This window comes from Nicotiana tabacum, chromosome 8 (genome assembly GCF_000715075.1).
Source record: "Nicotiana tabacum cultivar K326 chromosome 8, ASM71507v2, whole genome shotgun sequence".
NCBI lineage: Eukaryota > Viridiplantae > Streptophyta > Magnoliopsida > Solanales > Solanaceae > Nicotiana > Nicotiana tabacum.
Genome location: NC_134087.1, coordinates 74,087,900 through 74,102,346, shown reverse-complemented (window position 1 = coordinate 74,102,346; position 14,447 = coordinate 74,087,900). Strand labels below are relative to the sequence as shown.

Here is a 14,447-nt window from a genome sequence, read left to right as displayed (position 1 = left end):
ACGAACTATGTTGTAATTCTAACTCTCGCTTCTCTAAAGTGTAATTGTATGGAATCTTGGAACTTAACTACGACTTAATGTTGTGATATAAAATGAACTGACAACGTAGAATGTACTATCTTTCCTCGTCTAAATAAATGAAAGCATGGTTTCCTTATTCATATTGAGTTGGGTAGGAAGTGTTTGATAAGGCTTGCTCAGTTAGGTTCACTCGATTGAGTGCAGGTCGCGCCTCCCGAGGTTGGGGCGTGACATTTGATCATGAAATAATAAGATAATTGAATAAATATGCAATACTTAGCCTTGAGATGAGGATGAAATAACAGAAACAGTAATTCCAGGAGAGAAGCTTCCAAATACAACAGCAATAAAATCAAAAAATAAGAAGATAAAGTTATATAGAGCTTTTGTAGATTGTAGTCTTGATTTGCCAGAAAAATCATCTCATTTACAATGATAACTGATCTCGATATTTATAGCTACATGTAGGGAAGGAGGTCCTAGGATCGTGCCCTTCTTTAATGTCAATTATGAGGGCCATGGATGAAGATGTAACGGTGAGCATAAATGTCAAATTCCTTGTAACGGGAAATCATACTTAATGCCGTGGAATATTTTCTATTAAATGCTACCAGGAGAAGAGTATTTATTACATTCTTATGAGCGTTATTCTTCCCGGTGACAGACGAAACAATTGCCTTCGGTCTGGGCCATCCCCTTGTCTTGGGCTCCACGTGTCCTTCTTTTGGACGGCCACGTAGCATAACATATTTTACCCTATACATATAGTCCCCCTGCTTTTCAGTGATATAACTTTGTGTCACCGTGAAGTTGGTAGAAATACTCTTTTGGCGAAAACTACTATGATTCCCTCTGAAGACTTCTAATGGTTGACTAGACGTACGTCTCTCCGCATTTAATGCCCCGAACACGCATCATCCCATGATTCAGCGCAGTTTTTTCTGATTATCGAGGTAATCATGGCTATGAATTTAGCCGCCAAAACTTTTACTTATACGCATCAACCTTCTCCCCTTATACTCCATAATTTTCCAAGCTTTCTAAAACCTTCCTCACTGTTAATTAACCATTCTTCAAATGAAAAGGCTTTTCTTTCATCCAGGTGGCTTCTTCTTCAAAGAATACTAGTTTTTCAAAGAACAAGAATAAGGCCGAGGACTCTGCTCCTCCAATAGTGGGGTCCATCATCCCTGGATAACTTGTTACCACAAAAGACTTCAAAGAGAAATTTCCTTCTACTAGCTCTCGTACATGGGCCATCAGTAGGTATCCTTCTTCCATTCGTCCTTCTAGCATTCCTGCTGTGAAGGAGGACTGCTGCTTCCATAATTTGGATATTGTTGTTCCTGATCTATCGGAGCGAGTGACCCTACCCAGGAGGGTTTTACATATTTTTATATGTATCCCTTTACTTTAGGTGCGGTCTCTTTGAACGGAGAGCTTGACTCCGTTATTGCGGGGTTCTGCCTTCGCTATCAGGTGTGTTTGGCACAAGTAAGTCCTTCTGTGTGGAGGACAATTGCTTGTCTTTGGCACTTGTGCCAAGAGACGGGAGATGAGCTATCTTTACCTTAAGTGATGAATCTTTATTTCCCCAAAATCTTCTGTGAGGGAATGATAAATTTTAGCAAATGTGACCACCATGCACTGTTATCTAGCATGGACAATGACAACGACCGTGGGTGGATGGAACGGTTCATTTTAGTTGCCACTAACGAAATCATTCTGGCAACGACTTCATCATTTTTGGCAGCATGGGACTGCACTTGTAAGCTCTTTGTTTAATATTTCTTTTATTAAATATTCTTTTATACCTGTATTGGTCCTCCATCATTCGCCTGTTTCAAAAACCCGTAGGTCCCACCGATAGTTGACGGTTTGGACTGGTGGGGTACAGAAGATCTTGGATGTCAGGACGCCTGAAACCCGCACATGGAATGAACTGGACTTCAAATACGGGTGGAAGGCCAAAAACCATGGTAACTCAAACTCACCTTGTTTTAGTTTTTATGTGAAGAACTTGATTGATCCCTTTTACCTTGTCTCTACAATCACGTCTACCTGCATGCTCTGTTGTCGTCCCCGAGGAGGACGTCTTGGCTGATCCTGCTGATGCAATGAGGTTGCTTCACGAGGCTCTTACTCGAACATGTATCTCTAGGCCTGCTTCGGGTACAAGTGTTTCGTTACAAAGTCCCCGGCCGGAGGACAAACAACCAAAAAAAAGGCGCTCCTCTGCGGCCGGGGAAAAGAATAAGACGACAAAGACTGTTTCCCCCGAATCATCTCCGGTAGTGGTGGTGACTAGCCCTCCTCCCCGGACGGTCGTAGACACCGTGGTGATCGAAGATGATGAGCAAGCTAGTGATGAGGGAGCTTCTCTACATAGAAGATGACGATCCTTATTATCTCAACAGGATGCTCGACCTGTTGAGTTAGTTACACCAACCGAGGACGATGTCTCAGCACTTTGGGGAGAATTTGATTTGGTAGATAATGCCAACTCACGTTTCTGAGCCCTAGTTGTTATGCCCGGTACTGCAGGGCTGAGTACCAAGTCCGTTCCGTCCTCAGTTGACGAGCACCCAACAACTAGCAGTGCATTTGTTGCAATTGCTTCTCACTCTTCAATACCATCAGCTTCATCTCCACCTTCTCCAACACCAGTAACTGCTACATCATTTCTAGCTACATCTACTCTTCCACTAGCAACTGCTACATCATCTTCACCGGGCGCACTTGATCATGAAGGAGGTATTCCTCTTCCCCAATCCCCAAGGGAGGAGGAATATTACTCTTTTGGTTTCCACCGGGTGCAACTTGCTATCCCGGTCAGTGGAACTTGCTAATTACTTGAAGCCTTTGGCTTCAGAAAAGGATTGGGAGAAGATTCAGACTCTCTCGGGAGATTGCTTGTTAAACAACGCCATGCACAATGCTATGCACAACACCATAGAGGTATATTCTTTACTTATTTTGTTGTTTCTTCTATTTTTGCCTAAACACATCATAAGTTTGCTTTTCTCACTTTGTAGGCCAACTTTCTTGCTTCCAAGGGCCTTCAAAGGTTGATTCGGGAAAAGGAGGAACTTACCTCCAAGCGGGATCAACTTTTGGTTGAGCGGAACCAAGACGTTATTCGCCTCTCAGAATTGGAAACCAAAGTTGCTGAGGCTGTTGTGTTGGAAACTCGTTTGCGGCAAAGTGAGCAGGAAATGGAGACTTTTAGCCAAGAGATTGCCTCGTTGAGGGCCCTATTTGAAGAGACTAGGGCCAAATGGGTTGAAGTCTATAATGCCATTCTTGCTGCATCCAATCGTGAGGTTGACTCCACTAAAAGATTGAACAATTTAGCGACAGCCTTGAGTTCCAAGGCTGAAGAGCTTGCTGCTGCGGGGGTGAAATATGCCCAGTTGGAGGAGAAGCATAATAGGACCATTGAGCATAATAGAATTTTCAGCCCTACTGTCCGCGAACTCGATGTTAGCCTCAAGTCCGTTAGATATGCCCGATAAAACCTTTCTGCCGAAATCTCCCAACTCAAAGAAGAACTTAAGCGCCGAACGGCTTTCCTCTTTGTTGAGAAAACTTACGATATGTATAGCATGAGGAGAAAAACCTTGGAAGAGGCCAAAGCCGGTATCATTGATTTTGATGCCGAACTTGCTAAGGCCCGTGAGCTTGAGTTGGCTGCTAAAAATGGTCTCCCCGCAAAGCCTGCTACTTCCGGTTTTGGTTCCAAAAATTCGGGAGCTGAAGAGGAAGCGGGAGATGAAGATATTGAATTGAGGGCCGAACCGGCGCGGATCTATCCACTTCACCTGGGGGGCGGACATTTCTCTTCCTCCGGGTTCCGGAGATGCTGCAGTTTAGCTTTTCTTTTCTTTTTCCAATTCTTATATCTGTGCCATTTTGGCATGTTATTGTAAATAAAAACATCTTTTTTTCTCAAGTATTGTTTGAGTCTTTCTTTCATTTGATGACTTTACCTTCTAGTTGTACTATACCAGCCATCTATTTCGTATTTTCGTTGTCGTATCCTGTATTTCATATTTCATATCTCTTATATATTGTTGCTGTTTTATTACGCATTTTTACATAACTAATGTATCATCTCCTATTGCTTCTTTTGAGCCGAGGGTCTCCTGGAAACAGCCTCTCTACCTTTCGGAGTAGGGGTAAGGTCTGCGTACATACAACCCTCCCCAGACCCCACTTGTGGGATTATACTGGGTTGTTGTTGTTGTTGTTGTTGTTTCTTTCATTTGATTATTTATGCAAGTTTTAATCTTTGCATTCTCTTCTTTTTGCTTAAGAGTTTTGCGTTACTGTTTGCATTTTATGTGAAGCCTTTGGGTGTATTTTTCCCGAAAGTATTTTGATTTTAGGCATAAGTTCTTCCGAAATCAAACCTTTTACATGAGGCTTTCTATAAGTATTTGTACAAGTTTGCTTTTGCGTTTTTTTTGTATATGGCTTCGGGTGTATTTTTCCCCGAAGGCATTTTGGTTCCGGGCATAAATCCTTCTGAAACAAACTCTTTAACGTGAAGGTTTTTTATAAGAGAGGGACCTCTTAAATTTATGGTGCTCTTGAAGAGGACGTCTCATGTTCATTACGGCACTAGCATTTGAAGTACTTGATTAACTTTCAAATGACAAAGTTAATTCATCGTTTAGACAATAAACATGATAAAAACAAAAGGATTTCATTTTATTCCTTCTATTTTCAAAAAGTATATAAGCATTTGTTATGCTAAAAGAAATTTCCATTACTTGTGGCTAAATTGTACAACTTGTTTCTACGGGGCTGGCCGCGCAGTCCCCATTCCCGATGATACAACTATGTTTCCGGTTTTTCATTTTTCGGTTGACGTGATAGTCATTGTTGATGTATCCTCATATCGTTCCCCCCAGTGTTCGAATGCGAAGAATGTGGATTGGAACACTGGAAGTCTTGTACCTTCGAAGATTCCACTAATGAATTGCTAGATAATCCTTAACTCGATAACACACTTTACTTCCCCTCATGAATTTATGCTATCAAGCGAAGGACTATCTAACAACCCTCTAGTGGTTTGTGCTCGTGAACAGTCGGGTAACCTTTGCTCATAACAAACTTAACTTCCCGGTGGGAATTTTGCTATAGAACAAAAGATTAACTAACCATACCAGAGTGGATCTTTGGTTGTGTGCCTTGCTATTAAAGGTCTTATTACTGCTGTTGGAGCTCTCTTCGTAGTATGATTTATATTGCTGCCTCATTAAAAACCTTGCCAGAAAAATCCAATTGGGACAAAAATTGGACGAAGAAAAAAAGAGTGCAGCACATACTTTCAGTTCAGGTGATATTCATAAGCAGTAATATCTTTTGAGGTATGCCATGTTCCAGTTCCTGGGCAACTTTTCTCCATTTTAGTTCTCCAATTCATATGTACCTTTTCTGGTGACAACTGAAACCCAGTAGGGGCCTTCTTATGTTGGACCTAGCTTCCCCCTATTGAGCTCCCGGGTGCTTTGAGTTACTTTCCTTATGACCAAGTCTCCTACTTTGAAGTAACGAAGGTTGACTCTTCGATTATAATACTACTCCATTCTCTACTTCTAGAATTCCATTCTTACATGCGCCAAGTCCCTGTGCTCATCAAGTAGCTTCAAGTTGACTAACATTGCTTCGTTGTTTGATTCTTCACCTGCTTGGAAATATCTCAAGGTGGGTTCCCCTACTTCTACCGAGATCAAAACTTTTGCCCCGTACACAAGGGAAAAGGGAGTTTCTCCTGTGCTCTATTTGGTTGTTGTTCGGTATGCCCATAAAACTTCGGGTAATTCCTTGGGCCAATTACTTTTAGTCGCTTCCAACCTTTTCTTGAGGTTTTGTATAATTGCTTTGTTCGTTGACTCTGCCTGACCGTTTGCGCTCGGATGATAAGGTGAAGATGTTATCCTCTTTATTTTTAAATCTTCAAAGAATTTTGTGACTTTTGAACTGATAAATTGTGTCCCATTATCACATGCTATCTCTTTTGGTATTCGGAACCTACAAATTATATTTTACCGCAAGAAATCCACCACTTCGTGCTTGCTGATCTTTTGATAAGGACCTGCTTCCATCCATTTAGAAAAATAGTCAATCAAAATCAAAAGAAATCTTACCTTTCCAGGGGCAGGCGGCAGTGGTCCGACGATGTCCATCCCCCATTTTATGAACGACCACGGTGATAGAACCGAATATAATGGTTATGCCGGTTGATGTACTAGTGGTGCATAACATTGACACTTATTACATTTTCGTACGAAGTCTTTGGCATCTTGTTCCATACGGGGCCAATAATATCCTGCCATTACCAACTTCAGCACTAAGGAATCTGCGCCCGAATGGTTGTCGCATATCCCTTCGTGGACTTCTCGCATAACATAGTTAGCGTTGGATGCCCCTAAGCATCGGGCCAGCGGGCCTAGGAAAGATTTTCTATACAATTTGATAGCATCCTAGGAAGCTCAACTCTATTCAAGGACATGGATGAAGCTTTTGAATCTCAAAGATGGCCTTTAATAAGAGTTCAAGGTAAAGAATTACAAAACAAGATCATTAGACTTCAAGTGCAAATGAAGAAGTTATTAATTGGGAGGAAGAGCTCAAGGATAAAGGATGTGAATTGGCTAGGTGATAACATCAAGGACAAGGATAGAGTTTTGGAAGCTCCAAGGCCATATACAAGATCTCAAGCTAAAGAGTTGCAAACTAAGGTTGCGAGACTTCAATGGCAAATAAAGAAGCTTTTAATTGTAGAGGAAGAGCTCAAGCCCAAAGGAGATGAATTGTCCAAGTTTTATAATTATTTGGTAGTCCAAATTGAAGTCCAAGAGGAGGAAGATTGGGTTACCAAATCAGCCCTTGAAGTTCACCAATAGGGCTCAAAATGACCTTAAAAGAGGTCCAAAAGGGGGTGTTTCAAAAGGAGCCCAATTGGAGTCCAAACCAATGGCCCAAACTAATAGTTTTAAGGCCCAAATCTGCCCCAAAAGGATTTGGCTGCCCCCCACTTAATTTTGATGGCTTTTGTTACCCCTTAGGAGCCACCTACCTAAGTTTGATGGCTATTGTGACCCCTAGCAGCCCCCTACCTAATTTAGATGACTTTTTAGCAACCCCCTACATTATTTTAAGTGCTTTTAACTCCTATAAATAAGGAGTTCTTCTCTTTCATAAGACACAACATTTATTGATTAAGTATATCATACTTTGAGAGTTCTTTGAACCTTTGTTACTTGTGCTTTGAGATTTATCTTTCAACCTTTACTAGTTCTTAGTTCAAGGTAGTAAGATTACTTCTCTTTTATGATATCTTTGATTCCTTTGTGGTATTCTTAGAAGGCGATTAATACTAGTTATTAATTGTTGTCTCAAGTTACTCGTAAAGTGGTCAAGATCCGAATCTATTGTTTTGATTTGCTTTTTAAGTAAAGGCGTTTGATTTCTTACATAAATCAAGACGTTGTTACTTTGATCTTGTCAAGGCTATAGAACTTACATTCTTGGAAGTTCTTGGAATTCTTTCCTTGAATTCGTCCCATATCCTTTATTTTCATCTCTTTAATTCTAGTTGTTCAATTCCTTGTTGTTATTGCTTCCGCATTTACTTCTCAAATTCTTACTCTAATTTGGATTCCCGACCTAGTTGTTATCAAGTGGTATCAGAGCGGTTTTTATCAAGATTTCGTTCTTGGTAAGTCTTGGAATTTCTTGAATACTAAGAGCAAAGAAAAGAAAAGAAAAAAAATTTAAAAAAAAACGAAAAACAGTTTTTAGAACAAAAAAATAGAATTGCGTGCTCTCCGGAATATTTCTTTTGTATCTAATTTGTTACCAAAAATTAACAAAGGAAACAAGAAGAGGGGATCCTAGATTTTCTTACTCTTTCTAATCTAAATATATAATCCTTTCCTTTTTGTTCGCGTCATGTTTCAACCGAGCCTAATAGTTCTAGGATTTGGTTTTTCTTTCATTAGTTCCCCAAAAATCTGAATTTTACTACTAAGAACTTCATACGAGTTGGTTTAACTATAAATCTACAAAGTATTTTGTTCAAAGGTCATTTCGAGAGAAAAAAAAGGATAAAGTGTGTGAGAGAACAATTGAGAAAAAAAAACAAAGAAGCCAAATTTGAGAGATACATATTTCTCAAACAAGAGCTAAAGTGATGTCTACAATTTATACCCTTAGAATTGACAAAGCATTTAACTATAACTTAATTAGCACTTATATGGTTGAGAAATTGAACTTGCCTTGTATTGAACATATTGATCCCTACATGTTGAAAGGAGTAAAGGTAGATAAAAGAGTGTTATTACCATTCTCTATTGGAAGGTATGAGGATGTGATTTGGTGTGATGTCATTCCCATGAATCGTTTTCATATCTTGTTGGGAAGGCCATGGAATATCTATAGAAGTGCTTCATATAGTATCGAAAAAAATAGATACTCTTTTGAGGTTAATGGGAAGAAACTCAGTCTTGGACCTTTGACTCCCTCACAAATTTGTGCAGATGAAAAGATTGTTAAAAAGAATATGGAAAAATACGAGAGAGAAAAGAATGAGAGGAGTAAGGGAGTGCATGTTGACATTCCAAGAGAGGAAAAAGGAGAGGTTGTCTTGAGTAAAAAGAGTGGGATGTCAAGTGAGGTAAACAATGATCTTGAGAAAAAAGAAAAGAGAGAAAGCAATAAAAGAAACAAAGTTTGTAAGGTAGAGAGAGAGAAACAAGAGAGATTGAGTGAAGGAAAAAAACTTTTTAGTGAGAGAAAAGAGGCTAAGGGTGAGGAAAACATTAGTTTTGCGATAAAAGCCAAAGAGAGTGTAAGCAAGAAAAAAGTTTCTTTACTTCCTAACCCATTAAATCTTTCTTGTTTTAGTTCTTGTGATTTTGTGCAGCCACATGATGAAATACCTTTTGAAAGGAGTGGTGAGGCGCAAGAGATGGTGGCAAAAGATCCAATTGGATTCCAACATAAATTCGGCAATATCAATTCTTGTTGGATGGTGGAAGACAAAAGCTTGATTAAATTCTTTGTTATTAAACCTTTTGACTATTTCGATTCTTATTTACAGGGTTATGACATGGAGTTGCCTAAAAGCATTGCTAAGGTGGAGCCATTGCATAAAAGAATACAAGGTGATGATGTTCCATTGGTAAATAAGTCCAAGTATGGTATGTATAATTGGTTTATTTGCATTCTTGGTCTTTCTAGAACACCTAAGGTATTTTTGGAGGTAATGAATTACACTCTTATTTCTTATATTGGTGACTTTATAATTTTTGTAGATGATGATATTTTGATGCACATCAAGTCATTAACTATAATATCTAAGTTAATGTGTAAGAGTAATTCGCTTTCTTTTGAAATTGTGTATGACATAAATGATTACTTATTCCAACTTGGTGGAAAGAGGCATGAAATTTCTGTGAAGAGGCTTGCAAATGAGTTAAATATTTCTTCTTATCTTATTCAAGTGGCTAATGAGTTTTCACGTGCTAAAGAATGTGATCTTTGTTATGTGATGGGGAGTCATTCTTCAAGTCATGTTCATTGTAAGCTTGTAAAAGTATTTGTTTCTAGTAAAGAGGATATGCATGATTGTTGTAATACTGGTGATCAAATACTCTTTCATGTAGAGGAATCCATGAGATTTGTAATTGTAGTTAGTAGTCTATATCATGAATGTATCTTGTTTGATAAATGTGGTAAAGGTACTTATATTAAATGGATGTGTAGTCACTCTTTTATAATTTCTTTGTCATGTATACTCATGGACTGCCGTACCGACAAGATCGAATTGCAAGTTCCATTGCATGGTGCATCTAAGAGAGGTTTTTATTGTATTAATCTAGGTAGACATAAATTTTATTGGGATGATGATGTCCATATTCTTTATAAGGGAGTATTTATACCTATTAGGATTGATTGGGTTAAATGGACACATTGTCACTATCTTATTTTATTCCTACTATTTTTTCAGATTAGTGGATACCATTTACTAGTGCGTGTTTTCTTTTTCTTGCAAGGTCGAAATTCGAGGACGAATTTTCTTCAAGAAGAGGGGAATGATAGCATCCTAGGAAGCTCAACTCTATTCAAGGACATGGATGAAGCTTTTGAATCTCAAAGATGGCCTTTAATAAGAGTTCAAGCTAAAGAATTACAAAACAAGATCATTAGACTTCAAGTGCAAATGAAGAAGTTATTAATTGGGAGGAAGAGCTCAAGGATAAAGGATGTGAATTGGCTAGGTGATAACATCAAGGACAAGGATAGAGTTTTGGAAGCTCCAAGGCCATATACAAGATCTCAAGCTAAAGAGTTGCAAACTAAGGTTGCGAGACTTCAATGGCAAATAAAGAAGCTTTTAATTGTAGAGGAAGAGCTCAAGTCCAAAGGAGATGAATTGTCCAAGTTTTACAATTATTTGGTAGTCCAAATTGAAGTCCAAGAGGAGGAAGATTGGGTTACCAAATCAGCCCTTGAAGTTCACCAATAGGGCTCAAAATGACCTTAAAAGAGGTCCAAAAGGGGGTGTTTCAAAAGGAGCCCAATTGGAGTCCAAACCAATGGCCCAAACTAATAGTTTTAAGGCCCAAATCTGCCCCAAAAGGATTTGGCCGCCCCCCACTTAATTTTGATGGCTTTTGTTACCCCTTAGGAGCCACCTACCTAAGTTTGATGGCTATTGTGACCCCTAGCAGCCCCTACCTAATTTAGATGACTTTTTTAGCAACCCCCTACATTATTTTAAGTGCTTTTAACTCCTATAAATAAGGAGTTCTTCTCATTCATAAGACACAACATTTATTGATTAAGTATATCATACTTTGAGAGTTCTTTGAACCTTTGTTACTTGTGCTTTGAGATTTATCTTTCAACCTTTACTAGTTCTTAGTTCAAGGTAGTAAGATTACTTCTCTTTTATGATATCTTTGATTCCTTTGTGGTATTTTTAGAAGGCGATTAATACTAGTTATTAATTGTTGTCTCAAGTTACTCGTAAAGTGGTCAAGATCCGAATCTATTGTTTTGATTTGCTTTTTAAGTAAAGGCGTTTGATTTCTTCCATAAATCAAGACGTTGTTACTTTGATCTTGTCAAGGCTATAGAACTTACGTTCTTGGAAGTTCTTGGAATTCTTTTCTTGAATTCGTCCCATATCCTTTATTTTTATCTCTTTAATTCTAGTTGTTCAATTCCTTGTTGTTATTGCTTCCGCATTTACTTCTCAAATTCTTACTCTAATTTGGATTCCCGACCTAGTTGTTATCACAATTGGCCTCTCTTGAAGCTATATCATGCTTCTTTGGTGCGAAGCGCACGAGACGCTTTGGAGTCTTCAAGCAACTTCCTATGCTCGAGATAATCGATGATTTCATTCCTCTATTCCCAGACCAAATTAGTCGCATTTACCTTATAGTAACCATCGGTATCCAGGACTGAGTTCATCAGTTGTACTACCATCCCGGACTCTGATCCCTTTATTTCCATTGATGATCCAAGGTTAGCCAATGTGTTTGCTTCTGCGTTATCCTCCCCCGGGATATGAGTAATCGAACACTCCTGAAATTGCGCCAATAGAGCCTGGACCTTTACCACGTATTGTTGCATTCTCTCCTCTTTGGTTTCAAAGATCCCGTAGACCTTCATCCTCACGGACTAAAACTGCACTTACTGCGACTTCCGGGACCACGAGTTAGACTAACAACGTTTCACCTTCTTTTGGTTTCGAAAGTAATGGAGGGCTTGACAAGTACTTTTTCAAATCCCTCAAAGCCTGCTGGCACTCCGGGGTCCATTCGAAATTATTTTTTCTGATGACCGGGAAATGAACCTGCTCAAAGCTGCCAATATCCCCGTGAGCCTTTGGACTTCCTTCACTCTTGACAGTTGGTCCAGGATGTTTTTGATGTCCTTGATCTTATTGGGGTTTACCTTAATTCCCCTTTGTATACTAGAAATCCCATAAACTTACCAGAGCTAACTCAAAATGCACATTTCTCGAGGTTAAGTTTCATATTATGCTTCCTTAGGATGTCAAAAGTTTCTTGCAGATATTTAAGGTGATCACACATTCAAAGACTTAATGAGCATATCATCTATATAAACTTCCATAGTTTTTCCTATTTGTTTTTCAAACATCTTGTTCACGAGCTGTTGATAAGTGGCTCCGACGTTCTTCAACCCGAAGGGCATCACATGTTAGAAATATGTACCGAAATTCATAATAAATGAAGTTTTTTCCTGATCCTCCGGGTTCATCTTAATTTGGTTTTACCTGGAATAAGCATCTAGGAAACTCATTAACTCGTGCTCGCCCGTGGCATCAATCATTTGATCGATATTTGGCAGCGGGAACGAGTCTTTTGGGCATGCCTTATTCAAAATTTTATAATCTACACACATACGAAATTTATTGTTCTACTTAGGAACTACTACCACATTAGCTAGCCAGTCTGGATACTTTACCTCTCGGATCGAACCGATATTAAGTAAGCGAGTTACCTCTTCTTTGACGAATTTATTCCTGGCTTCGACAATAGGGCATTTCTTTTGTCTTATCGAGGGTATGTTGGGATCCAAACATAACTTGTGTACGGCTACCTCCATCGGGATACTTGTCATATCCGCATGCGACCATGCAAAACAATTGGCATTAGATTTACGAAATTTAATAAAGCTAGACTTGAGCTCCGGGTGCAGTCCTATCCCAAGTGGAATTTCCTTTCTAGGAATTCTTTGAACAATGCAACTTGCTCAAGCTCTTCCATTGTGGATTTTGTTGCATCTGTCTTTTCTGGATCTGGAAATACCTCGGCACCTGATAATATTCAAACGTTTCTGCCTCTGACTGACTTCATCTAGTTCGGGAGCAGGCGCTGGTTCCTGTAATTGCTATGCCGCGTGTTCATTTCCTTTGCTACTGGAGATCAAAATTGCATTCATCTCCCATACTGTCGGTTGGTCACCCCTTATCATCTTAAATCCTTCGGGCATTGGAAAATTGAGCAATTGATGATATGCTGATGGTATAGCTTTCATCTCGTGCAACCATGGCCTTCCTAGAATAATTTTATATCCCATATCACTATCTACCACTTCAAAGAGAGTTTTCTTCATTACTCCTTCAGGGTTTGTGAGTAATAAAATCTTTCCTTGAGTTGTCACGCTTGCGAGGTTGAATCCGGCGAGGAGCTTTGTGGCCGGAATAATGCTTCCAGTGAATTTAGCTTGCTCCAATACTCTCCATTGTATGATATTGGCCGAACTTCTTGGTTCCACTAGAACACATTTAATCTTAAAACCTAGCACATTTAAAGAAATTACTAGTGCGTCATTGTATGGCAGCAACAATCCATTTGCATCCTTCACCATTAAAGTGATATCGTATTTGGCGACTTCCCAGAGCCTTTTTGCTATGGGTTATTGATACTTTCATCTTTTTTGCTGCCAAAAAGATTGTTCTTAGCTTGGTCACTCAAGAATTCTCTGAGATGACCATTCTTCAACAGTGTTGCCACTTCTTCTTGGAGGTGTCGGCAGCCCCTTGTCCGGTGGCCATTCGTTCCGTGGTATTCATACCACAAGTTGGGATCTCTCTAGCTGGGATCAGATCTCATTGGTTTTGGGAATTGTGCTTCTTTGATGTTTATCATGGTTGACACCAACTTTACTACACTGACGTTGAAATTGTATTCTGATAGCTTGGGGTAGGAAGGATCCCGTGATCCTGACGCTTCTTTATCCTGGAGTGATTTATTGTTCCGACTGCGATTAGTCCTTCTATCGATGACAAACATGTATGTTATCCAAAAGCCTCCACCGCGGCTTTCGATCCATTAGTAGGGCAAAAACCGGCCCCTCGAAGACCGTCTGTCCGTGTCAAAATCGTCTTTTGATTTTTCTTTGTTCTTCCCCCATCCTTTGGTCAACGATGGAAAGCCAACTTGATCATCTTCGATCCTTATCTTTGATTTGTACCGGTTATGGACATCCACCCAAGTTGTTGCTTGAAACTCAAGCAGGATTTTTGTCAATTTTCAGGAAGCGTCTAAACTTCTCGGATTCAGTCCCTCGGTGAATGCTTCACACGCCCATTCATCCGAGATAGGCGGGAGCAACCTGGAATCATGTAACAAACTCTCGTAGCAACTCGGATTCTCCTTGCACAATCTTGAATATGTCTGCCTTTTGGTCCTATACTTTTCTGGCCCCGACATGAGCCTTGATGAAAGAGTCTGCGAGCATCTCAAAAGAGTCTATGGAATATTCGAGAAACAGTGAATACCACGTCAAGGATCCCCTCGTGAGAGTCTCTCCAAATTTTCTTCAGCAAAATAGATTCAATTTTGTGAGGAGCTAAATCATTTCCCTTCACCGCA

The 14,447-nt window shown here is 39.5% G+C and overlaps 1 protein-coding gene across 1 annotated transcript; it reads right to left on the bottom strand.

Moving 5' to 3' along the window:
- Positions 1–12,960: 12,960 nt before the first annotated feature.
- Positions 12,961–13,440, bottom strand: LOC142163164 (uncharacterized). The gene has a single exon (XM_075220424.1). The coding sequence runs from the start codon at positions 13,438–13,440 to the stop codon at positions 12,961–12,963; it is 480 nt and encodes a 159-aa protein (XP_075076525.1).
- Positions 13,441–14,447: the final 1,007 nt, after the last annotated feature.

What these genes read in the sequence shown, in the direction of transcription:
- LOC142163164 (XM_075220424.1), bottom strand. Translation starts at nt 13,440, where the DNA reads ATGGTGAAGGATGCAAATGGATTGTTGCTGCCATACAATGACGCACTA.